Source organism: Saccopteryx leptura, chromosome 1, assembly GCF_036850995.1.
Source record: "Saccopteryx leptura isolate mSacLep1 chromosome 1, mSacLep1_pri_phased_curated, whole genome shotgun sequence".
NCBI lineage: Eukaryota > Metazoa > Chordata > Mammalia > Chiroptera > Emballonuridae > Saccopteryx > Saccopteryx leptura.
The window spans coordinates 303,590,499-303,616,846 of record NC_089503.1 but is presented as its reverse complement, the minus strand read 5'-3'; the positions used below and the strand labels follow the sequence as shown (position 1 = coordinate 303,616,846).

General features: G+C 36.7%; 1 protein-coding gene across 1 annotated transcript; it reads right to left on the bottom strand.

The window, feature by feature from the left end:
* Positions 1–17,071: 17,071 nt before the first annotated feature.
* On the bottom strand, positions 17,072–25,550 carry CLEC4D (C-type lectin domain family 4 member D). The gene is made up of 6 exons (XM_066361226.1): positions 25,410–25,550; positions 23,567–23,656; positions 20,048–20,152; positions 19,187–19,338; positions 18,019–18,134; positions 17,072–17,770 (listed from the first exon to the last, which is right to left on the bottom strand). Exons 1-6 carry the CDS (start codon positions 25,438–25,440, stop codon positions 17,617–17,619), a joined length of 648 nt encoding a protein of 215 aa, XP_066217323.1. The 5' UTR covers positions 25,441–25,550; the 3' UTR covers positions 17,072–17,616.
* Between the last annotated feature and the right edge of the window lie 798 nt (positions 25,551–26,348).

The window sequence follows — 26,348 nt, the reverse complement described above, 5'->3', positions numbered from 1 at the left end:
TTGAGTCTCTTTCTTCTTCTCTCTGTTGTGCCTCAAGTTGCTTGTCTTCTATTTCACTAATCCTCTCTTCTATCTGGCCTGTTCTATTAGCTAAGCTTGTTACTTCGTTTTTCAGCTCGTAAATTGAGATTTTCATCTCTGTTTGATTTGTTTTTATAGTTTCAATTTCCTTGGGCATATATTCTTTGTGTTCGTTGAGTTGTTTTCTGAGCTTCCTAAATTGCCTTTCTGTGTTTTCTTGTATATCTCGGAGGATTTTTAGGATTTCTATCTTGAATTCTCTGTCATTTAGCTCCAAGGTTTCCAATATATTAAATTTTTTCTCCATAGATTTTTCCTCATCTATCTGTGTTACCTCTCTTTCTTTTGTATCCATGATATTTGATTTTCTCTTCCTTAATGGCATCTGAGGGTAGTTTTGTTGATAGTATTAATGAGATTTAATAAAGAATAAAAAGTTAAAAAAATAAAAAATCGAAGAGTTGTTTTTTTGTTTTTGGGGGTTTTTTTTGTATTTTTCTGAAGCTGGAAACAGGGAGAGACAGTCAAACAGACTCCCGCATGCGCCCAACCGGGATCCACCCAGCACGCCCACCAGGGGCGACACTCTGCCCACCAGGGGGCGATACTCTGCCCCTCTGGGCATCGCTCTGCCGTGACCAGAGCCACTCTAGCGCCTGGGGCAGAGGTCAAGGAGCCATCCCCAGTGCCTGGGCCATCTTTGCTCTAATGGAGCCTTGGCTGCGGGAGGGGAAGAGTCAGAGAGGAAGGAGGGGGCGGGGGTGGAAAAACAAATGGGCGCTTCTCCTGTGTGCTCTGGCCGGGAATCAAACCCGGGTCCCCCGCATGCCAGGCCAACGCTCTACCACTGAGCCAGCAGGCCAGGGCAAGAGTTGTTTTTTTAAAAAATATTAATAATGAAATAAAGAAAAATAAAATAAAATAAAAATTTTTTTAAATTGAAATTATTCCCCCCCTCCTTTTTCCTCTCCTCTCCTCTCCCCTCTTTCTTGACAAAATCTTGTGGTGAACTGTGAATTATAACAAACAATGCCTGTAATGGAGGGCTTGAATTGGGGAAAAGTAATAAAGGGGCAAAAAGCAAAAAAAAAAAAAAAAAGAAAGAAAGAAAGAAAAAAGAAGGGATATGGACCTACAAAAAGCAAATAAGGAAAAAATTTGGGTCAAGAGTAAAATGATTTGCTTTTAGGTGTTGGTTGACTAAGAGGTATGATGAGAGGAATAAGAGGGAAACAGGAAAATGGGGAGACAAATTAAAAAATTACTATTGTATTTAGTGGAATAAGAACTAGATAAAATGGAGAGCCAGGGATGGGAGCATGGCTAGTGAGTTAAAAAGGTGAAGTAAAAAACCCCCAAAATGCCACAAACATAAGTTAGCGTCCCAGATAAGATAATTTGTTCATTATTGAAGTATGAATGAGAGGACATGTAAAGGAGAAAAGAAGAAACTAATATAGAGGAAGAAAAGAAAGAGAGAGAGAGAGAAAAAAAGAGGGAACCACTAAAAGAAGAAAAAAGAAAAGAGAGAGAGAGAGTTAAGGGTTTTGGAGTGCAACCCTCATAGAGAGAAAGGAAGAAGAAAGAAAAGATAATGGGAGATGTAACACTTTTGGGTAGTGTAGTTCAAGGAGAGGAGAGAGTAAGACCAGCAGAGAGTTAATCGACCAAATTGGAGGAGGAAAAAAAAATATAAAGAATAAAGATAAGAGAAACAAACGAACAAATATAATAAAATGGGATAGGTTATAAAGTCTGTGGATTATTCTTGATTTTTTTTTTTTTTAGGTTTTTGTTGTTTTTATTTTCTTTTCTTTTTTTTTTTTTTAATAAATTTTTATTAATGTTAATGGGATGACATTAATAATTCAGGGTACATATATTCAAAGAAAAACATGTCTAGGTTATCTTGTCATTAAATTATGTTGCATACCCCTCGCCCAGAGTCAGATTGTCCTCCGTCACCCTCTATCTAGTTTTCTCTGTGCCCCTCCCCCTCCCCCTAAATCTCTCCCTCCCTCCCTCCTGCGTCCTCCCTCCCCCCACCCCTGGTAACCACCACACTCTTGTCCATGTCTCTTAGTCTCGTTTTTATGTTCCACCAATGTATGGAATCATGTAGTTCTTGTTTTTTTCTGATTTACTTATTTCACTCCGTATAATGTTATCAAGATCCCACCATTTTGCTATAAATGATCTAATGTCATCATTCTTATGGCTGAGTAGTATTCCATAGTGTATATGTGCCACATCTTCTTTATCCAATCCTCTATTGAAGGGCTTTTTGGTTGTTTTCATGTCTTGGCCACTGTGAACAATGGTGCTATGAACATGGGGCTACATGTGTCTTTACGTATCAATGATTCTGAGGTTTTGGGGTATATACCCAGTAGAGGGATTGCTGGGTCATAAGGTAGTTCTATTTGCTGTTTTTTGAGGAACCACCATACTTTCCTCCATAGTGGTTGTACTACTTTACATTCCCACCAACAGTGTATGAGGGTTCCTTTTTCTCCACATCCTCTCCAACATTTGTTATTACCCGACTTGTTGATAATAGCTAATCTAACAGGGGTGAGGTGGTATCTCATTGTAGTTTTGATTTGCATTTCTCTAATAACTAATGAAGCTGAGCATCTTTTCATATATCTGTTGGCCATTTGTATTTCTTCCTGGGAGAAGTGTCTGTTCATGTCCTCTTCCCATTTTTTTATAGGATTGTTTGTTTGTTTGTTATTGAGTTTTATGAGTTCTTTGTAAATTTTGGATATTAGGCCCTTATCTGAGCTGTCGTTTGAAAATATCAGTTCCCATTTAGTTGGCTGTCTGTTTATTTTTATATCAGTTTCTCTTGCTGAGCAAAAACTTTTTAGTCTGATGTAGTCCCATTCATTTATCTTTGCCTTCACTTCTCTTGCCATTGGAGTCAAGTTCATAAAATGTTCTTTAAAACCCAGATCCATGAGTTTAGTACGTATGTCTTCTTCTATGTACTTTATTGTTTCAGATCTTATATTTAGGTCTTTGATCCATTTTGAATTAATTTTAGTACACGGGGACAGGCTGTAGTCGAGTTTCATTCTTTTGCATGTGGCTTTCCAGTTTTCCCAACACCATTTGTTGAAGAGGCTTTCTTTTCTCCATTTTGTGTTGTTGGCCCCTTCATCAAAGATTATTTGACCATATATATGTGGTTTTATTTCTGGGCTTTCTATTCTGTTCCATTGGTCTGAGTGTCTATTTTTCTGCCAATACCATGCAGTTTTGATTATTATGGCCCTATAATATAGTTTAAAGTCAGGTATTGTAATGCCCCCAGCTTCATTCTTTTTCCTTAGGATTGCTTTGGCTATTCGGGGTTTTTTATAGTTCCATATAAATCTGATGATTTTTTGTTCCATTTCTTTAAAAAATGTCATAGGAATTTTGATGGGAATTGCATTAAATTTATATATTACTTTGGGTAATATGGCCATTTTAATTATATTTATTCTTCCTATCCAAGAACAAGGAATATTTTTCCATCTCATTGTGTCTTTTTCTATTTCTCTTAGCAATGCCTTGTAGTTGTCTTTATATAGGTCCTTTACATTCTTTGTTATGTTTATTCCTAGGTATTTTATTTTTTTTTGTTGCAAACGTGAAGGGGATTATTTTTTTGAGTTCGCTTTCTAATATTTCATTGTTGGCATATAGAAAGGCTATGGACTTCTGTATGTTAATTTTGTATCCTGCGACCTTACTGTATTGGTTTATTGTTTGTAGTAATCTTTTTGTGGAGTCCTTTGGGATTTCGATGTATAGGATCATATCATCAGCAAAAAGTGATACCTTTACTTCTTCTTTTCCGATATGGATGCCTTTTATTTCTTTGTCTTGTCTGATTGCTCTGGCCAGGACTTCTAGCACCACGTTAAATAAGAGTGGAGAGAGTGGACACCCCTGTCGTGTTCCTGATTTAAGGTGGAAAGTCCTCAGTTTTATGCCATTTAATATGATGTTGGCTGATGGTTTATCATATATGGCCTTTATTATGTTGAGATATTTTCCTTCTATACCCATTTTGTTGAGAGTCTTAAACATAAAATTGTGTTGTATTTTATCGAAAGCCTTTTCTGCATCTATTGATAAGATCATGTGGTTTCTGTTCTTTGTTTTGTTGATATGATGTATTACGTTAACTGTTTTACGTATGTTGAACCATCCTTGAGATTCTGGGATGAATCCCACTTGATCATGATGTATTATTTTTTTAATATGTTGTTGTATTCGATTTGCCAGTATTTTGTTTAGTATTTTAGCATCTGTATACATTAGAGATATTGGTCTGTAGTTTTCTTTTTTTGTGCCATCCTTGCCAGGTTTTGGTATGAGGGTTATGTTGGCCTCATAAAATGTGTTTGGAAGTATTGCTTCTTCTTCAATTTTTTGGAAGACTTTGAGTAGAATAGGAACCAAGTCTTCTTTGAATGTTTGATAGAATTCACTAGTATAACCATCTGGACCTGGACTTTTATTTTTGGGGAGGTTTTTAATAGTTTTTTCTATTTCCTCCCTGCTGATTGGTCTGTTTAGGCTTTCTGCTTCTTCATGACTCAGTTTAGGAAGGTTGTATTGTTCTAGGAATTTATCCATTTCTTCTAGATTGTTGTATTTGGAGGCATATAGTTTTTCATAGTATTCTACAATAATTCTTTGTATATCTATGATGTCTGTGGTGATCTCTCCTCTTTCATTTTGGATTTTATTTATTTGAGTCCTGTGTCTTTTTTCCTTGGTGAGTCTTGCCAAGGGTTTGTCAATTTTGTTGATCTTTTCAAAGAACCAGCTCCTTGTTTTATTGATTTTTTCTATAGTTTTTCTGTTCTCTATTTCGTTTATTTCTGCTCTGATTTTTATTATCTCCTTTCTTCGGCTGGTTTTGGGTTGTCTTTGTTCTTCTTTTTCTAGTTCCTTAAGGTGTGAAGTTAAGTGGTTTACTTCGGCTCTCTCTTGTTTGTTCATATAGGCCTGAAGTGATATGAACTTTCCTCTTATTACTGCTTTTGCTGCATCCCAGAGATTCTGATATGTCGTATTTTCATTTTCATTTGTTTGGATATATCTTTTGATCTCTGCGCTTATTTCTTCTTTGACCCATTCATTTTTTAAAAGTATGTTGTTTAATTTCCACAATTTTGTGGGGTTTTCCCCCTCTTTTTTACAGTTGAATTCTAGTTTCAAGTCTTTATGATCAGAGAATATGCTTGGCACAATTTCAATTTTTTTAAATTTGCTGATATTGTCTTTGTGGCCTAACATATGGTCAATTCTTGAGAATGTTCCATGTACACTAGAGAAAAATGTATACTCTGTCGCTTTGGGATGAAGTGTCCTGTAGATGTCTATCATATCCAGGTGTTCTAGTATTTCATTTAAGGCCACTATATCTTTATTGATTCTCTGTTTGGATGACCGATCTAGAGCTGTCAGCGGTGTATTGAGGTCTCCAAGTGAGATTGTATTTTTGTCAGTTTTTGTTTTAAGGTCAATAAGTAGCTGTCTTATATATTTTGGTGCTCCTTGGTTTGGTGCATATATATTAAGGATTGTTATGTCTTCTTGATTCAGTGTCCCCTTAATCATTATGAAATGACCGTTTTTGTCTCTGAGTACTTTTTCTGTCTTGTAGTCAGCATTATTAGATATGAGTATTGCTACACCTGGTTTTTTTGGGGTGTTGTTTGCTTGGAGTATTGTTTTCCAGCCTTTCACTTTGAATTTGTTTTTATCCTTGTTGCTTAGATGAGTTTCTTCTAGGCAGCATATAGTTGGATTTTCTTTTTTAATCCATTCTGCTACTCTGTGTCTTTTTATTGGTAAGTTTAATCCATTTACATTTAGTGTAATTATTGACATTTGTGGGTTCCCTATTGCCATTTTATAAATTGCTTTCTGTTAGTTTTGTATCTTGTTTGATTCTTCTCTTTTGTTTTTCTATCATTTGTTTTTGTTTGTTTGTATTCCATACTTCTTTCCTCTGTTGCTACCTTTTTTAAGTCAAGTGTTTTTGTGGTGGTTTTTTCAAGGGTGGTTACCATTAAGTAATGAAAAGGGTACCTACCATATTCATTGTAGTACCCTTTCTTATGAGTATTTCTGCGCTTCATCGTCCTTTGCTACTGTTAATCTTCATCCTTTCTCCCCCTTTTTTTTCTTTTGTTGTCACAGTTTAAGTTTGGTTTTATTGTTTTCTTCGTGGAGCTGTTACTTGTGGTTATGTTTTCTTTTGTTCTTTGAATCTGGTTGGAAAACCCCCTTTAGTATTTCCTGGAGTGGGGGCTTTCTGATGATAAATTCTCTCATCTTTTCTGTATTTGTGAATATTTTTATATCTCCTTCGTACTTGAAGGATAGCTTTGATGGGTATAGTATTCTTGGCTGAAAGTTCCTCTCTTTCAGGGCTTTAAATATTGGGGTCCACTCTCTTCTAGCTTGTAGAGTTTCTGCTGAGAAATCTGATGATAATCTAATAGGCCTTCCTTTATATGTTGTATTCTTCTTTTCCCTGGCTGCCTTGAGAATTTTTTCTTTGTCATTGGTTTGTGTCATCTTCATTATGATGTGCCTTGGAGTGGGTTTGTTGTGGTTAAGAAAACTCGGTGTTCTGTTTGCTTCTTGAATTTGAGGCTTTAATTCTTTCCACAGGCTTGGGAAGTTCTCATCTATTATTTGTTTGAGTATATTCTCCATTCCATTTTCTTTCTCTTCTCCCTCTGATATACCTATTATTCTTATGTTATTCTTTCTGATGGAGTCAGACAATTCCTGTAGGGCTTTCTCGTTTTTTATTATTTTTGAGTCTCTTTCTTCTTCTCTCTGTTGTGCCTCAAGTTGCTTGTCTTCTATTTCACTTATCCTGTCTTCTATCTGGGCTGTTCTATTAGCTAAGCTTGCTACCTCATTTTTCATCTCTTGAATTGAGTTTTTCATTTCTGTTTGATTTGTTTTTATAGTTTCAATTTCCTTGGTAATATTCTTTGTGATCGTTGAGTTGTTTTCTGATTTCCCTAAATTGCCTTTCTGTGTTTTCTTGTATATCTCTGAGTATTTTTAAGATTTCTATTTTAAATTCTCTGTCATTTGGCTCCAAGGCTTCCAATATGTTAAATCTTTTCTCCATAGATTTTTCCACATCAATTTGCGTTACCTCTCTGTCTTTTGTATCCATAATGTTCGATTTCCTTTTTCTTATTGGCATCTGAAGGTGGTCTTGATGATAGTGTTAATTAGAATTAATAAAAAATAAAAAGAAAAAAAAAAGGAAAACACTCCACAAAAAAAAGTAATAATTTATTATTTCCCCCTTTTTTCTCTCTTCTCTTCTCCTCCTCTCACCTCCTTAGGGAAATATCGTGATGACCTGTGAATTATACTATGCCAAATGGAACAAAAACTGCCTATAATGGTGGGCCTGATTTGGGGTGAAGAGTTCAAGGGGCAAAAAAGGGATTAGGGACCCACTAAATACAAAAAAAAAAAAGGGGAGAAAATCTTAGACAAGCATAAAATGATTTGCCTGTAAGTGATGGTCGACCAAGAGATATAATGATAGGGATGAGAGGGAAACAGAAAAAAGGAGAGAAAAACTATAATTAAAGAAGAGAAAAACAAAAATAAAAACAATAAGCAAAAATCTGTTGTATTAAGTGGAGCGAAGACTAAATACAATGGAGACTTTGGGTTGGGAGGAATGCCAGTGAGCCAAAAAGCAATGCAAAAAGTGCCCAAAATGCCACAAAAACAAACAAATAAAGAAAAACCAAGAACAAAAGCAGAAGAAGAAAAAAAAGAACAACAACACCAAAAAAACCCCCACAAAAACTTGAGTCTCAAATCAAACAATCTGTTCGTGATTGAGGCCTAAATGGGAGGAAAAGCAAAAGGAGAAAAGAAGAAATGAATAGAAAGGAAAAAATAAGAGTAAGAGAGAAACGAAGGAAGAAAAAAAGGAAAGGAAAAAAAAACAAAAGGGGAGAGAGTGAGAGTCAAGGGTCCCGGAGTGCAACCCCAAAGAAGGGCTAGGATGAAGAAAAGAAACAAAATGTAACACTCATGGGCACTGTAGTTCAAGAAAAGGGTAGCATAAGATGGGCAGAGAGCAAAAGGACCGAGGTGGAAGAAATAGAAACAACAAAGGCAACAAAATAGAAGAAAGAAACAACAACAACAAAGAATTAGTGGAACAAGTTATAAAGTCTGTGGATTTTTCTTGATTTTGAGAGGTTAACTTCTTCCTTTTTTCTTTTCTCTCCCTCTTTCTGGTCGGTGACTCTATACCCCAGGTTCTGCCCCTATGTCACTCTTAGGTAGGAATTTGCAGTTGATGGGATTCTATGGCAATGTCATATAATTGGCTTTAGTCTCGCTGGTAGTCAAGGCTTGTTGGCATTTGCAGAGTCCAACAATGAGAGAGTTTGCTTTCCTGGAGTCTCTTTCCTAGTCTCCCCTTCCTGAATTAGCAGCCTGATGATCCAGCTATGAGGCTGCCACTGCTTCTGTCTGGGGAGTAAGAGGCTCAAAGAGCTGGGAAATCCCCACTCTATCCTCACTCAGCGCAAGGCTCTGGGTAAGGCTTTGGCAGTCAGAGCCTCCAGCGTAATCAGGTGGGGCTGGGAGTCAATTGTTGTCAAGGTGACTGTTCAGCGCCTATCATTCAGTTGGACCACTCAACCCAGGCTTTCCACACTTGGTAGCCTGTTTTGGCTGGGAAGAAGAAGCACTAGTCGCTGTTTGCTTTATGGATCTTAATATCTGCCAAGTCCCTCTTGTTAGGAATATCCCTGAATATGGAGGCTCTGTCAATCAGAAGTTGCCCCCGCCCCTTTAGCGAAAGGCACTGAAAAATATCACGCCTCTTGTCTTGGATCGCTGAACTGGGAGAGATCTTATCAATTAGAGCCCCGTGGGTGCGTAGATTTCGTGGGTTAAGCTAATTTCAGTGATTGGATCCGCAGCTGTGCTCCAAAAAGAATTTCAGGCTGCCTGCGCCGCCCCTCCCCCAACGCTTGATTGTTAGCTTGAATGGCTGGGTGAGGTGCCCCGCCCCCGGAGAGAATCTCCTGACTAGGAAGGACAGCCTTGGCGCCCACGCGGCACCGGGCGTGCGCGCGGTTTCTCAGCACGCCAGTGGACGGGGACCGTGGCACAGGGGTGCACGCGGTTTCTCAGCACGCCAGTGGACGGGGCCTCTCTGGATCGCGGCACCGGGCGTGCGATTTCTCATCATGCCAGTGGTCGGACCGCGGCATGGGGGGGCCGCGCGCGCACGGCTTCTCAGGGTATGCTGGGATGGCCGCCAGTGCCCAGGCTGCCGTCCCCGAGTGTGAGCAGGCAGCTGCACGTTTGGGTTGACTCACCACAGGTGTACTCCCTCCTGGGCAACAGTCCCTCTGCTTTCAGTGTGTGTGTGGAAGTCCGGAATGCTCCGAGGATAAATTTTTCTGTTTCTAGTTGATAAATTTGTTGAGATTTTGGGGAGATCTGTTGGACGCGCTGCTCACAGCGCCATTTCCGTGACGTCACTCCTATTCTTGATTTTGAGAGGTTATCTTCTTGCTTTTTCTTTTCTCTCCCTCTTCCTGGTCGGTGACTCTGTACCCGGGTTCTGCCCCTTTGGCATGCTCAGGTAGAGGTTTGCAGTTGATAAGTCTCTATGGCAATGTCATGTATTGTGCTTTAGTCTCGTTGGCAGTCGAAGCTCATTAGCTTTTATAGGCTCCGACAGTGAGAGAGTCCGTGTTCCTGGAGCCTTTCTCCTAGTCTTTCCTTCCTCAATTAGTAGCCTGATAATCCAGCTATGGGGTTGCTGCTGCCTCTGCCTGGATAGTAAGAGGCTCAAAGAGCTGGCAACTCCCCACTCTATTTCCACTCAGCACAGGGCTCTGGGTAAGGCTCAGTCAGTCAGAGCAGCTAGCATAATCAGGCGGGCTTTCCGCCCACTCAAAGACCTCTGGCTCTGCCACTCTGTCCGGTAACACGGCGGGCGCCCACTCCTGGAGCGCTTGGAGGAAACTCTCGCTCATTATCTGCGCACGCAGACTGGGATATCAGGCTGGCAGTCTCACACTCTGAGTGAAACCTCCGCCCGCACGGAAAAGTTCCAGCGTTGGAATTGGCTCTTGCTCCGTCCCCGTGCGCGGCTTTTGTAAGGTGCTGGGGCGGCCCGAGATTCTGCTTTTGGCCCACACAAAGGCCCCTGACTCTGCCCCTCTGTGGGATAACACGGGCACACACTGCCGAGGCACTCAGAGGAATCTCTCGCTCACTATTTGCACGCGCAGACCAGGATATCAGGCCAGCCGCCTCTCCCTCTAGTGAAACCCCCACCAGCACGGAAAAGTTCCAGCGTTGGAATTAGTTCTCGCTCCCTCCCCCTGCGCGGCTTTCCCAGGGCACTGGGGCAGCCTGGAGATTCCGCTTTCAGCCCACACAAAGGCCTCTGACTCTGCCTCTCTGTGGGATAACATGGGCGCCCACTCCCGGGGCTTTGGAAGAAATCTCTCGCCCACTATCTGCGCGCGCTGACCAGGGGATCGGGGAAAATGGCTGCCCCACTTGTCTTTCTTTGTCTGGGTTTGGCGCAAGTGTTAGCTTGTATTGACTGAGTTGCCACAGGAACAGTTTTTCCTCGGCTTGGATCTCCGTGCCACAACCTGGTTCGGCCGTTTGTGCCGCAGCCTGGATCTATTCACCCCCTTTGCCCACCTCAGTTTCTATATTCACAGTTCCCAGTGAAAGCCGCCCTGTTTAGGTTAGTGAGGAAGGTGGAGCATTTCTTACTCCCTATTTCCTTCAGGGTTTGGTTATATATTTAGCCAATTTTTCACTCGACCATACCTTTGGGTGTATTGTGAAACATCTGGAGGCTCCAAGGATAGGTTTTTCTGTTTCTGGTTGAAGATCTTGTTGAGTTTTGGGGGAGATTTATCGGTATCGCTTCCTATCCCGCCATTACTCTGATGTCATCATCAACACTCTTTTAAACCAAAAGTTTCAACCTAAACTTAAGCCAATAAATATATATATTTTAAACTCTTTAATTCCCTTTTTCCAATCATAAACATCAATGAGAAAACATAGAAAAGCAGATGGAGATCATTTTTGTTGTTCATTGTTATTTTCCTATAGGTAAATATAATTTATTTTAAGTTGTATTTCAATATTGAAAAAAGACATGAAAACTTATTATGACTTCAAAAGCTAAATAGCAGGATGGGAAGGCAAAAGGATGGGAGATATATAGATCCCCTTATCCGTGGTTTTGCTTTCCATGGTTTTAGGTACCTGTAATCAACTGTGGCCTAAAAATATTAAATTCTACAAATAAACAAGTCATAAGTTTTAAATTGTTCACTGTTCTCACTAGCCTAATAAAAATTTCATGTCAAAATAATCTGGAGGTGTTTTCTCTGAACATATGTACCCTGATTTATCAATGTCACCCCATTAAAATTAATTTTTAAAAAGTATAAAAAATTTCATGTCATCTCATTCTTTCCTGCACAGGACATAAATTATCCCTTTGTCCAGTGTCCTGTCCTCATACTGCATGCACTACCTACTCATTAATCACTTAGCAGCCATCTCCATTATCAAATCAACTGTGATGCTATTGAAGTGCTTGTGTTCAAGTAATCTTTATTTTCCTTAATAATGGCCTGAAAGAGCAAGAGTAATGGTGCTAGAAGTTCAAATATGCCAAGAGAAGCTGTAAAGTGTTTCCTTTAAGAGAAAAGAAAGAGTGTATAAGAAAAAAAATTATTCAGCCCTGGCCAGTTGGCTGAGTGGTAGAGTGTCAGCCTGGCATGTAGAAGTCCTGGGTTCAATTCCTGGTTAGGGCACAAAGGAGAAGGGCCCATCTGCTTCTCCTCCCCTCCTCCTCTCCTTCCTTTTTATCTCTCTCTTCCCCTCCTGCAGCCAAGGCTCCACTGGAGCAAAGTCAGCTTGGGCGCTGAGGACAGCTACATGGCCTCACCTCAGGTGCTAGAATGGCTCCTGCCACAATGGAGCAACTTCCCAGATGGGCAGAGCATTGCCCCCTGGTGGGCATGCCAGGTGGATCCTGGTTGGGTGCATGCAGAGTCTGACTACCTCCCTGCTTCTAACTTCGGAAAAATACAAAATTAAAAAAAAAAGCCATAATTCACACATGCGCACACACACATTCAGAAAGGAGTCATTCAACAGATGATGCTTTTACAATAGTAATCTTACTTTAATTTAAATTTGATAAATAAAAATTGAAGTGAACTTAAAGAATTCTGAACTTCAAGAATTTTTTTAGTCTTCATAAGTTTACACACAAAAATCTTTCTTAAAGGTCCCTCTGAGGTAAAACCAAGTTTTGAAGAATCACTTAAAATGTTCTTCTTGCTCTTCTATTTTCTCTTTTTTCTATTCTTCTTTCCCCTTTTCATTTCTTAATAATACAGTCCTAAAGTCGTTCATCAGATGATGCAGAGCAAGGTGGCTTTTACATATGTATGCATGTATGTGTGGGGTGAAGTTGGGGAAAGAGGTCATAATTACCCCTAACAGAGATTTAGAATTTGAGTAGGGTGAGTCTGTGTAAGGGGAAGGGTGGTGGTAGGAAGGGTAGAAAGGGTTTGGGGAACTGACTGGATTCCAGAGGCCATCCTGGTGAAGGCAGACTGCCCAAAGTGTGGGAGCCTGAACTAATTTGAGGAACACGGGCTGAGATCCAGTAGGGGACCAACTGCAGGAATCACAAGGCACACAGTAGAGTAGGAAAGTCATACAGCCAAACCCTGGCAGGTTGCTGTACAAGTCTTGCAAATAAGTTTTGTTCATAAAATTTGCACATTTGGTGGTTTATTCTTGGGTATCTTATTTTAGAGTTATATTGCCATTATAAGTGTAATATTTTATATAAAAGTACATTTTCTATGTTTTGCAGATATTATATAGGAATATTGTTTATCTTTGTATATTGATAATTTATTCAGAAACATTGATAAACTATGTTATTATTTTTTAACACTTTAGCTATAGATTCCCTTATATTTTCTATACAGTTAATTATATTGTCAATATACTTAGCTATCCAGGATAGTAGCACTGAATGTTGAGCACTAGTCCTAGCTGAAATATGCTGGGAAGTGTAAAATATACACCAAATTTTGAAGAACTAAATTGGAAAAAAATATGTCACTAATGATTTTACATTGATTACATGTTAAAAATGTATTTTTGATATATTGGTTTAAATAAATAAATAATTAGGATACATTTTTTTATGCGGTTACAAGAAAATGTAAATTTGTATGTTTCACATTTTTGGCTTGCTTTTATAATTCTTGCTTTTTATATTTCTTTTGGACAGTTCTGGTCTGCAAATATTGATTTTTTCCCCGATTCCTGTTCTTCCACTCATCCTAAGCTAACTGTTACTGCCAACACATTGGTGCATAGAAGTTGCAATAAGTGAATATCCTTGCTTTGTTCTTGACCTTAAAGAAAATCCTTTTAATGAGTTATCATTAAATACTATACAATGGATGCTATAGATTTGGAGTAGACTCTCTGTGGAAAATTCCTCCTCCTCTTATTTGTTAAATGTTTTACAGAAAATGATAAATTGATTGTATTAGATGATCCTTAATCATCTCTTTTTAATATCAAATGTTACCACATGTTAATTGCTGTTAAATGTTAATATTAATTACATCAATACATTTGTATGCTATTTAATTCCATGCTCGTTGCTTAAAAAAAATTCTACAGGCATTTTAAGTTGAAAATAGCTGTTTTCTGCCAACTACTAATTCCCTGCTCAAGAGACAAGCACATTCGACTCTTTAGACATTTCTCCTTCTACTGCATTCTGTTTTTAAATCATTTCTATTTCTATTTAATATTTTATACTATAATGCCTTGGCTGATCATTTATCCACATTAATAAAAACAAGAATATCTCTCTGTGTGAGCTGCACACACTTTCCATCCCTCTGATATCACTATCATAACTTAATTTTGTTAAATATTTAACACATTATGATATATATACTCACAGCTGAATTATATACTGTATCATGATTACTCATACTCTTTTTATGTATTTATTTAAGAGAGAGAGAAAGGAGAGAGAGAGAGAGAAAGAAACAACTATTCATTGTTCCACTTATTTATGCATCCACTGTTTGATCCTTTCATGCGCCTTGACCGGGATCAAACCTGCACTTTTAGTTTAAGGGGATGATGCTCTAACCAACTGAGCTACCCAACCAGGGCCTACTTATACTCTCTTAAACACATTTTGCTTTTCAGGTCACTGTTATTGACAGTATTTTTAATATTTATTTAGTTTTCTATGTACTGATTAATAATAATTCACCTCTTAATTCTCCAGAATTATGTATCACCATCAATGCATTCAAATGCATTCTGTTAGTCTCATATTTTCATGGGGAAAATAACCCTCTTGGAACTCTGATTAAGAATCACTCTCAGGAATGTTCTATAACCATTACTTTGTTAATTTTTATTACATGAGGAAACTTTTTGTCCTTTTAATGTTACTTCAAATTATAATATATCAATACAATAAAACATAATTTACTTAAAAGGAACAAGGTATAAAATAGTTTCCAAGTTATATTGTTAACTTAAAAAATGCAAGATGTTTAAGACTATGTAGATAATGTTTCCATTAGTGTAAAAAATTGTGGGTTATATATCTATATATTATATCACACATAAACATATATGGCAATAAACTCATCATGTTGTTACTCTGCAGAAGCATTTAGGGGACTGGAATTTAGGATGGAAAGGAGATGTACTTTATACTTTTATTAATGTTTTTACTCTTTGCTTTTTAAAACATTTACCACATTTTTTCAAAGATAAAAACAGTATTCAAAAATTTTAAATGTTTCAAACTCCTTGGACTACCACACTGTAATAAATGAATGAACATTTTTTTAAAATGAAATTACTATCAACTATCTTCAGCCTGACCTGTGGTGGCGCAGTGGGTAAAGTGTCAACCTGGAAACGCTGAGGTTGCCGGTTCAAAAGCCTGGGCTTGCCTGGTCAAGGCACATATGGGAGTTGATGCTTCCTCCTCCTCTCTCTCTCTCTCTCTCTCTCTCTCTCTCTCTCCTCTCTATAATGAATAAATAAAATCTTTAAAAAAAAAGAAATTATTATCAACTGTCTTCAAGAAGTTCTGAAGAACAGAAAAGATGTCATTAGTGTTTAGAACAGACCAAAAGGGACTAAGGGTGGAAAAGGGGATACCAATTAGAAGGTCATTGTAATAATCCAGGTAAGTAGGTAGCGCCTGGTTTGTGGGGGAAGTCGTGGAGGTAATGAGAAATGATGTACACACAGATGAACTGAATCCCAAAGGGTGACACTTTATTGACAACTGAATCTCTACCAATATACAATTTTATAAAAATAAAAGTGAATAATACTAACTATATAAAGCCTATTAGCATATGCATAAAGTTATGTCAACAGGTTTTTATAGATTTTGCCAATTTAGTAAATATAGCAAACAAACTCCCTTAGCAATAGTTAAAAGTATTAGCTTTAAATGCAGACATATATACACATTTGTGGAATTAATCAATTAATCAAACACTAATAATCTAAACTCATAAAATCACTAATTTGTGCTTGAGACTTGTTTGGAGGTCTAGCAGGGGAGCGCAGCTACTTGTATACCCTTGACCCAAGAACAGTCCTCTCCTCTATTGGGGAAGGTCATCTTCTTCGACCCAGCGCGCAGCTTCGGGAGGGACGCACATGGAGCGGTGAGGGAGGAAGGCGACACCCGCCTAGCCAGCCAGATCAGCCAAATCAACTCTGGTGATCAATGGGGTGACAGATGTCACAGCCAGATCACCCTCACATCCAAAAAATCACTAATTTGTAAAATGCTATTTTTTATAATTCACCATTTTTAATTGAATTCTTTAATAAAATTATATTTGTTTCAGGTGTACAATCCTATAACACCTCATCTGTGTATGTTCACCACCCCAAGTCAAGTCTCCTTCTGTCACCATTTATCCCCCTGTACCCTTTTCCCTCTTGTAATCACCATACTGTTATCTGTGTCTATGAGTGGTTTTTTCTTTGCTTAATCTATTTACCTTAAGTGAAATAAGCCAATCAGAAAAAGACAAGTATCATATGATTTCACTTATATGTAGAATCTAATGAACAAAATAAACTAACAAAAAAATAGAAATAAATTCATAGGTACAGAGAAAAGACTGACAGTTGTCAGTGGGTGCAAAATATTGTTTTTAAAAATAATACTGAGAAAGTTAGTTTAAAAAGCTGTGCTTGAAATTTTTTATTTTAGATCAATGAAACATCAGCAAATTGAAAATTTTAAAAAGATCACTAAATTTGATTGATGTTAGATGTGCCTGCTCCATAATTAATAATACTATATATATATATCGCAAAAGCATAATTCAGTTGTTAAAACGACTTCTTTGCTACTTTGAACTTTAGCTTTATAGCTCCAAAGAAATGTGCTACCAATTTACATAAGTATGTTGAAAATATGATACAAATTAAAAATGTAGAAACACCAATATAGTATTACTGCAAATAATTAGGAACTTTTATCTCTCTGTTAGCCAAGAGGCCAAGTGACCCCCAGTAACTTTCTGTAATAGCAGACTGCATTTCACCTCTTAGATCTGAGCCATAGGCCTGGCTCTCTCATGAACTAGCAATGCGAAGTTGGGCTCTTTGGCTTCCCAAGGTTTTCATTTCCTCAATTATAGAATTGAAGGAGTTTGGTTAAGGTGACCCATAAGGGATTCTTCCATTCAAAAAAATAATAATAAATAAGTCAGCTTGAGACACCTGCTTTGGGAAGACATTTAGAATAGAGTAAGAAGTGAATTCTTAAAAGTGGATAGTCATATTTTTTCTACCCGTGCAATGCCATAATTCAGAACTATTCTATACTGTTTAGAAAATATTTTTTCCATGAAATGGCAACCTAATGATTGATAATATTAAAAAGTCTGAAAATGAAGCATCAAACATTAAAAATATTTTTAAACACTAGAAAAGGTTTGTGATATTTGGGTTAAAATATGGTATACCATATTTTAAGTATAGTTGGTGTACAATCTTATTTTGGTTATGTTAGTTTTAGGTGTACAATATAGCGATTCAACATTTTTATACCTTAGAATGTGAATTCCCCACTAAATTTTAAGAGTTAAGATTCTAGGCAGAGAAAGAAGTAATTAAGACACTGCCTCATTTAAGCTATTCTGGTAAATGTAAATTGTAAACACATTCTTTGAAAAACACATTCTTTGAAATGTTATTAAGAAAGCAAAGTTAATGAAAACTGATTTCCATAGAAGAGATGATTTCCTCCACTGAAACACCACAGAACAACACATTATCTTGAATGAATTGAACAGCATAAATAAAGCCATCACGACTGAAAATATTCTATGACTAGCATGTTTTCTTTATTCCATTGATGCATGTACGTTCTGCTCTAGTCTAATGGGTTTTTCTTTTCTGTCTTCCTCAAGAACCCCTTCATAGCTTTCGTAATACTGTTGTAGGTTTCTTACAAATCCTACTTGCCTCAAAGGAACAAGAAAAACTATTCCAGGCCCATTTGTTTTGATTATGAACAAGGACAACACAATTTTCTTTCTGATCGTTTTTGGGTTCACCTTTATGCCAGAATCTGAAACAGAAAAAAAATATATATGTAATACACACACACACACACACAGGGTTGGGGTGTCAGGGGATTATGCAGAAAAATCATACTGTTCAACACAAGTATGGGCATATGCTAGTACAGAAGTTGTTTAACACATGGTGTTGAGTAAGCACTTTTATAGTGGTTTGCTTCACCCCAAATGAATCCTGCTTGCTACCATCTTCCCATCTTTGCCTGTAAAACTCTTCCACCCCAGTCTGTATACTCACACCATATGTGGGTTAAATGGCGTCCTGTCCACCCATTGCCACTGGCCTTCAGGATTCTCATGTGAAAGTCCCAGGAAATATGAAAATTGTTTATCCAAAAGTTGAACAATAAAGTTCTGCAATAAAAATGTAAATTCTTATAAATATATTTGTGTTATCATGATGTTATGTTAGGAAAGGAGAAAAGAAGTCAAATAGATTACTAGTTAAGCACAAAAGTGTTGGCATCAGACAGATCTGTTCTCATACCCTGCCTCTGCTCTTTACTGTGTAATGTTAGTCTAAGTGTTTTAATCTCACCAAACCCTAGTTTTGTTTTCAAAAGAGACAACTCCACTGCTTCATAGAGTTATTGTGAAGGTTAACTGAGATTGTACTAGCAAACCACCTAGCAAATTCTTAATAGGATCAGATTATCAAGAACTTTTGTTTTTAAAATTGCCTTCTTTAATTGTCTGTATAGTTTATTAAATCACATTTTATTCAAAGAATCAGCCTGTAGATTACAAAACCATGAAAACAGAATCCTCCAGGAAACCCCGCTGATCAATAAAAGGCCAGAATGTAAGTCATGATACATATATGGAGATGTATTACAAGAGGAAGTAAATTTCAGTGTTATGTTAAGATATTCTTATTTAGAATTACAACCATATATCTGCATTATTTTTCTTATGCTTTATCCTGTAGCTATTTCAGTCTTCGATTAACTGTTCACTTATTCACTTAACTCACCAAATAGTCCTTAGCCAGAGTGCCTAACACTGTGCAGGGTTCCGGAGATGCAAAGATGAGTAAGGCATGGCCCCACTTCTCTACAAAGTTAAGAATCATTGGAAGAGACGGAGTATTAAACAGACAGATGCAGGATACTGAATTAAGTACCCAGTGCACCAAGTACCACACAAGTACCCCCAATTTAGAAGAGGGAGGGTAGAGTAGGGCAGATGGTCAGGGTAGTTTTCTGGAGGAAATAATACATGAATGAAATCTGGAAAGACCTGAATAAGTTGGTCGTGTAAAGAAAATAAGAGAGGAAGAAAAGACTTTCCAGGCAGATGGAACAGGTGAAGCAAAGGCCCAGAAGCAGAGCAGAACAGAAAACGCCCCTTTTCTCTGCAAAGAGATTCAAAGAAGCAGAGAAACTGTTGGGAGCCTGCCAACATACCTGTTCAGCTTCTGAGCTGATGCTGGCCAGGTGAGCCCCCAGCCCTGTACAGTTCGTTTCACTCTCTGCCCATGTCTTGTTGTCATTAAGAGGAAAATAGCAGTTGGACTGGAAGGGTCTCCAGCCAAAAGGACAACAATTCCATGTACCACCTCAAGAAAATATTGAAATAAAAATTAGTTACAAAGGAGCATTTATTTGTAACAGATTGCATTATTATTCTACCATCTAGTATCCAGCTATCATTTATGGGAACAATACCAAGCTTACCAAAATATTACCAAATATTTTTAAAATATTCTTAATTATATTTCCAAATATCTTCTAAACAAAAGTATTAGAATCATGTAATGACTATAAGAAAATTACAACATATTCTCTTGGAGGGAATGATCATTTTTCAACATTCCTCCATCTATTAACATTCGTATTTAAAGTGTTTCCATAACAAAGCCTTTTTTATCTAAAGGGACAAAGAGCCTGCTAAAACTCACAAGCATTTCCCCATTCTCCCAAATGAGACTTTATAAATTCCAGAATAATAAAAGAGATAAAGACAAGTGTAAGAGGAAACAGTCCTTATGATATGTCTGAATCAAAAGAAATGAAATTAAATTAACATTATTTTTTGGATGCCAAAAATGGCCCATAAATACATATTATATTCTGCAGTTATTCGACTGATCACAGTCATGGGAAATAGTTCTATTGCAATTACTGATGTTGAAACTGTGCCAGATTCTCATCTTAGGTTATTTTCATTGCTCCTGGTTTATTACAGATATACTTTAAATCAGATTATGAATCTTAACGGAATGGAAATGAGAGAGAAATTCTCTTATGGTACTCTGCTGCCTGTACCTTTCAGTTCTGCTTTTTCTCCGATGCACGTCACCTTCATGGGGTGCCTTGGTAACTTGAACATTCCCACGTTTCTCTTAGAGCGGAGAAGGTTCTTATGAGTCACTGTCAAGGAGGAAATAAAGCTTGTTTCCTTTCCCTATATAATCATTTAATTTGAGAAATGGGAGCTGACTGTTCTAAATTTTCTCTTATCCTCATAGTTAGAGCCCCACATTCTCTTTTCTTTCTATACAGTTTCTTTGTTGCAGCTTCTGGTAAACAGGTTGAAAGAAATGGTTGAAATTAATACTTTTATTACTATATTTTCCATTTTGTGTTTTATAAGGGTAGTTTTTCAAACCTTTATGTACATGTATTTTTTTATTGCCTGCCTAGAAGGTAGGCTCCTTTTTTCTTTTCTTTTCTTTTTTTTTTTTTTTTTTTTTAGTGAGACAGAGAGAGAGAGACAGATAGGGACAGACAGGCAGGAAGGGAGAGAGATGAGAGGCATTAATTCTTCGTTGTGGCATCTTAGTTGTTCAGTGACTGATTTCTCATATGTGCCTTGACCAGGGGGCTCCAGCAGAGTGAGTGACCTCTTACTCAAGCCAGCAACCATGGGGTCATGTCTGTGATTCCACGCTCAAGCCAGCCACCCTACACTCAAGTGGGTGAACCCGTGTTCAAGCTGGATGAGCTCATACTCAAGCCAGCTACCTCAGGGTTTTGAACCTGAGTCTTCTGTGCCCCAGTCTGATGTTCTATTCACTGTGCCATCACCTGGTCAGGCTATGTGCATGTACATTTAAGCATATTTTTCTATCAGAATTTGTGTTAGAGTGGAGATTTTTGTCCAACTTTGAAATATTTCTACAAAATTTTATGAACCTTGTGCATTTATTTATCTTTTGGATATTTTTACTTTAAAATATAACCAAATGTAAAGAAATAAAACATATGAATGTACGGTGTATCAACAGATTGTAAAGTGAACACTCCAGGTAACTACCCAGCTCAAGAAACACAACATTGGCAAAATCTCACGTGGCCTTTGTATCTCAAATGCAACTCACTCCCTCTCTCTTAAAGGTAACCACACACGGGTTTTAAAGTAATCACGTTCAGCCTTGGCTGGGTGGCTCAATGGAGAGAGCATTATTCCAGCACACCAAGGTTGTGTGTTTGATTCCCAGTCAGGAAATATAAGAGAAGCAATCAATGAGCACACAACTAAAATGGAAGAACTAAGTGAGACGAGCTGACTCTTCTCTCCTTTCCTTTCTCTCTCTCCCTTGCTCTCTCTCTCTCTTTCAAATCAATGGAAAAAATTTTAATTAAATAATCACTTTGTGCTTTGCTTCACAAGTTTACCACTTAATAACATCTCTAAACCATATTGATCAGATTTGTCTGCTTTCGAACTTTAATACATGGAATCATACAATATGTCTTTTGTTTCTGTTTCTGGTCAGTGTTGTTTCTGAAATTTATTTACATTGTTACATGCAACTGTAATTCATCCATTTTCATTGCTGTAAAGTGATGTATTGTCCTAATGCACTAACAGGTGTTTATGTGTTCTTCGGGTTGATATCTGCAGTGCTTCCAGTGAGGTCCTATTGTGTTATGCTGCTTTGAGCATTTTTGACCATGCATCCTATCTGAGAGCAAATAAACATGCATTTCTATAGGATCTATACCTAGGAGCAGAATTGCTGGTAATAGGATAAACATATTGTCAACTGTGATGGTGGTGAACTTTTCTAGAGTAGGTGTACTTTTTTACACTCCTACCCAGGAGCAGTTCATTGGAGTCCAGTTGCTCCACATCATTACCAATATTTGGTAGTGCCAGATTTTTTTTTAACATTTCAAAGCCCCCCCCCCTTTTTTTACACTTATGCCATTAATTTACAGGGAAGGGGTTCCAGCACCTCAGCTTCTTTTCCAGTGGTTCTCACAAAGTGTGCTTCTCTAAGTGGAGCCAGTTTGCACTTAAGTTGAACTTTTTCCTTTGGCTTCCTTCTTTTCCTGATCATTTTCTTCCACATGTTTCAGGAAGTTATCTCAGTTCTTAGAGTAATTAATATGGTCAACTCATACACTAATTCTCTTGGCAAGAATATTGCCCTTAAGTTGTCTGTTTAGAACAATGACCACTACTGGGTGATACTGCAGACTCTTCCAGTTTTGCCACAGTAACATTTGTGGGACGTTCTTTTTTAAACAGTGCCCATTCCTTTGACGTCTCTACCACCATTTTTGTAGATTTTCACGTATGTATGTCAAAGGAACAACTCTCTTTTTCCTAAAAGGGCTCCACAACATATCGTGAGTGCCTCTTCCCTTTCTCTTTGAGTTAGTCATTTTGGAAGATAGCAGTTCCAAGCAAAAGACAATACCAGACTTTCATTATTGCCATTCTGTCATGTTTTCAGTGGCATCTCATTGTAATTTGATTTGCATTTGTCTGAAAACTAATGACTGACTTTTTAAATACTTTTATTTTTTATGCTTTTGGACACTTTATGTTTTTTTTCTATCATGCCTATTTGAGACTTTTCCTGGTTTTCTGTTGTAGCATCGGTATTTTTTTTAAAGAGTTTATATATTCTGAACACAAATTCTTTATTAATTATATGCATTACAAACATCTCCTGAGGCTTTCTGTTTTCATTTAGTAATATTTTTTGTTCAGTAATTTTGTACAGTAATTTTTTACTTTCAGTGTAGAATAATTTGTCAATATTTTCTTTATTGACTAGCACATTTTGTGACTTGTTTAAGAAATTAACCCCTGATCAAAGTCATGAAAATATTTCCTATTTACTTTCTAAAAAGTGTTATTGATTTGCTTTCACATTTTGGCCAATAATCAAAGCAATTTGTGTTGGTTTTTGTACATAATATGGGACAGAAGACCAACTTAATTTTTAAAATATGGATAATCAATGGTTTCTCCACCATTAATTGAACAAAACTATATTTCACTATAACTCTGTAATATCCACTTCTGTTTTATATAAAGATTTTATATATGCAGAATCTGTAACTAAGCTCTCTATTCTTTACCTCTGGTCTACTTGCTTATACTTACACTTATATTATATTACTGTAATTATAATAATATAATTATTATTAATATAAATTAATATATTAATATAATTAATAAATGATATAAATTAAAAATATAAAAGTCTTGATAACAGAAAGAATGAATCTTCCAACTGTTCCTTTTAAAGCCAAACTGCAGTCCATATGAAAGTGGGATTTTTCTGGTGACTCTTTCCTCACATGAAGCAGCCCTTTGTAATCCCAGTCCAAAATGGGAGATGATTCACTATTGTACCAACCTTCACATGTATAGGAAAGGATCTAAATACCATCTGGCATGTAGCTCTGAATTTAAAATCAAAGACTCTGAAGACTTTATAGGTGAATGTGTTGGGGGAAAATCCAGATAACAAAAGGTAAGCAACTTGATGAAATTTGTTTGAATAAATTCAAGGAGAGCTCCATTTTTTGTTAATAACTTACCCAAACAACTTGCAATAAAGCAGGCACCCAGAAGTGAGATGAAAACAATAGCAGTGGCCCAAAGGCTTAGCTGGAAATGTTGGCCTCCTTCTACCAGGACAAAAAGAAAGATAAACAGGTCATTCTTTTCTGCACCTCAAGAGCTAGGAAAATTAATTCTACTAAGAAGCCAGCTAAATATGAGACCATCTAAATTTTTAGATGTAGAGGGGAGCTTAAAGACTTTTCCCTAAAAATAAATAAATAATATGTAATCTTTTTTGAATAGGAAAGGTTTTCAAGGAAGAGACAAAACTCAAAAATCATTAAAAAATTGATAATTTGGGGACATAAAAATAAAAACACCTATATAACAAACAATGTAAACAAAAGGAACACCTGGCAAAAAAATTGTGTCACAGTACTAACATCCACACTGTATAAAGAATTTTAAAAACTAATTAGAAAGCAAACATTAGAGCAGAAATTTTCATGAAAGTTTAATTTGTTGAAATTATAAAAGGTCATTAAACAAATAAAAATATACTCAATCATAGAAAAATAAATTAAAATATTATGGTATGATTTTTTACACATCAGATTTTAAAAAGTACATTAAAAATATAAAAGTCTAGCTAAGCCTGACCAGATGGTGGCACAGTGGATAGAGCGTTGGACTGAGATACGGAGGACCCAAGTTCGAAACCCTGAGGTCGCCAGCCTGAGCGCGGGCTCATCTGGTTTGAGCAAGGCTCCCAGCTTGAGCTCAAGGGTGCTGGCTCAAGCAAGGGGTCACTCGGTCTGCTAGAGCCCCCTGGTCAAGGCACATATGAGAAAACAATCAATGAACAACTAAGGTGCCACAACAAAAAATTGATGCTTCTCATCTCTTTCCCTTCCTGCCTGTCTGTCTCTCTCTCTCTATCTCTCTCTGTCTCTGTCACACACACACACACACACACACACACACACACAAACTTTAGCTAAAAAAATGTTGCTGCTGAACTATGAATTAGAAAGCCATGTAGACAGATCAAATTAGTAGCATTAATCAATTCTTAAATTGATAGTGGTTAGGCAATCATATACTTTACAAATGGCCTCACAATTTCATTTCTAGAGATTTTAGCCTATAGAAACAATTGAATTTATTTATATTAAAGAATAATCCTTAGAGTACTTTGGAAATGGAAAAAAAAACCCCACTGAAACCTAATATTTGTATATGTATCATTATGATGGACTTCTATATGACAATGAAAATAATCATGTATATCAGCATGCATTACCATAAAAAAATTTTCAAGATATAAAATTTTTTTTAAGTACCATTGTTCATTTGGGTCTGTTGAAGATTGCCACAGTGGGGCGATGAGCTAAAGTGAAACTTAATTTTAAAATTATATATTTCTGTGTACATTCTATATATTTCTCAAAATATTATTTAATGTTCTCATAATACAAATCCCTTTGTGTCACTTCAATAAAACATAAAATGGGATAAAGTTAAAGCTGCAAGAACTTTGTGAGCTTTAGTCAATGTATTTTCTATATCTTTCTTTTCTCTCTTCCCTTTAAAAGAATCTTCCCAAATTACTTTCTGTCTTTTCATCTTGTTTTGCTTTTATACACTTTAACTTCTTTTTTGGCCCAATTTATGTCCTATGAAAAAATTTCTGTTGCTCAGCATATTTGAATCTATCTATGGTGTTTCTCTTATTCAAAGTCATTCTCACTTTCTTCTACCTTCTCCTTTCTATATCATTATCTTCAATCTTCACAACTACAAACTATTAATTTTATTTTGAAATCTTAGTCATAATGTTACCTGCCTCTTTAAAACTGAAAAGAGAGAAGTACTCACGTTTATCTTGAGGTTGTTCTTGCCCCATCATGCGTTAACTTCTGCTGTGCAAAGTTTGGGAGAAACAGATGCCTCTTATATTTTGTTTAAGGGTATATTTTTATGGATAATAGAATATATTTATAAATACTTGAGGTTAAACATCAGTCTTACTATTCTGGTGAGAGTAATAAAGTTTCCAATAAAAAAAACGCTAAGTAAAAAAGAAGTCTTTCAACAGTCTGGGGTTTCCTCTGATTCACTCTGAGAGATGAAGCAAAGAGTAAAGGAAATTGAGCAAATAACCAAAAGTAGAAGAAACTTCCATAAGTATCTTGAGTTCACTAATCAGTGTGTCATGCAGAATTATTCAATTTATTTTTATTCATTCAAACAAAAAAAAATAACAAGACACTAACAGAATAATCATTTATCTAATAAAAATTTAATACATCTATATTTGACAGACTTGGAATGATTATAGTCTGCTGTTAAAGTTCCAATGTAGATGTAAGAAAAAAGAGTCCTCGCTCTTTCTGTCCATCTGATTTTGGAAGCTAAGCTTCAATAGGAGAATACAATGCAAAAACATGGAGTTTTTACAACTCAGAAATTACCTTGTAAACAGTTGAAGAGCCTATTATAGTCCAGCAAAGAATCTAAAATATGTATATAAGTTTACAAGTGAAACAAAATTAAGGACCGTGCCCTCATTTTTCTCTTTTCCTGGATATTATCTTTTCAACAGGGGTATATGCTTGAGGTAAACTTTGCCCTAGAAAGTTCTCTGTACTAAGTTGTGTGCAAAATGGCAAAAAAAAAACAAAAAACAAAAAACAACAACAATGTGGCCAATGAGTAACAGCTTTTAATATACACAGTGTATGTATATTGTATGCAAAAACACAAAAACTTTTGTTCTGAATTGAGGAAGAAGTGGTAGAGCTATTAATTAAATCC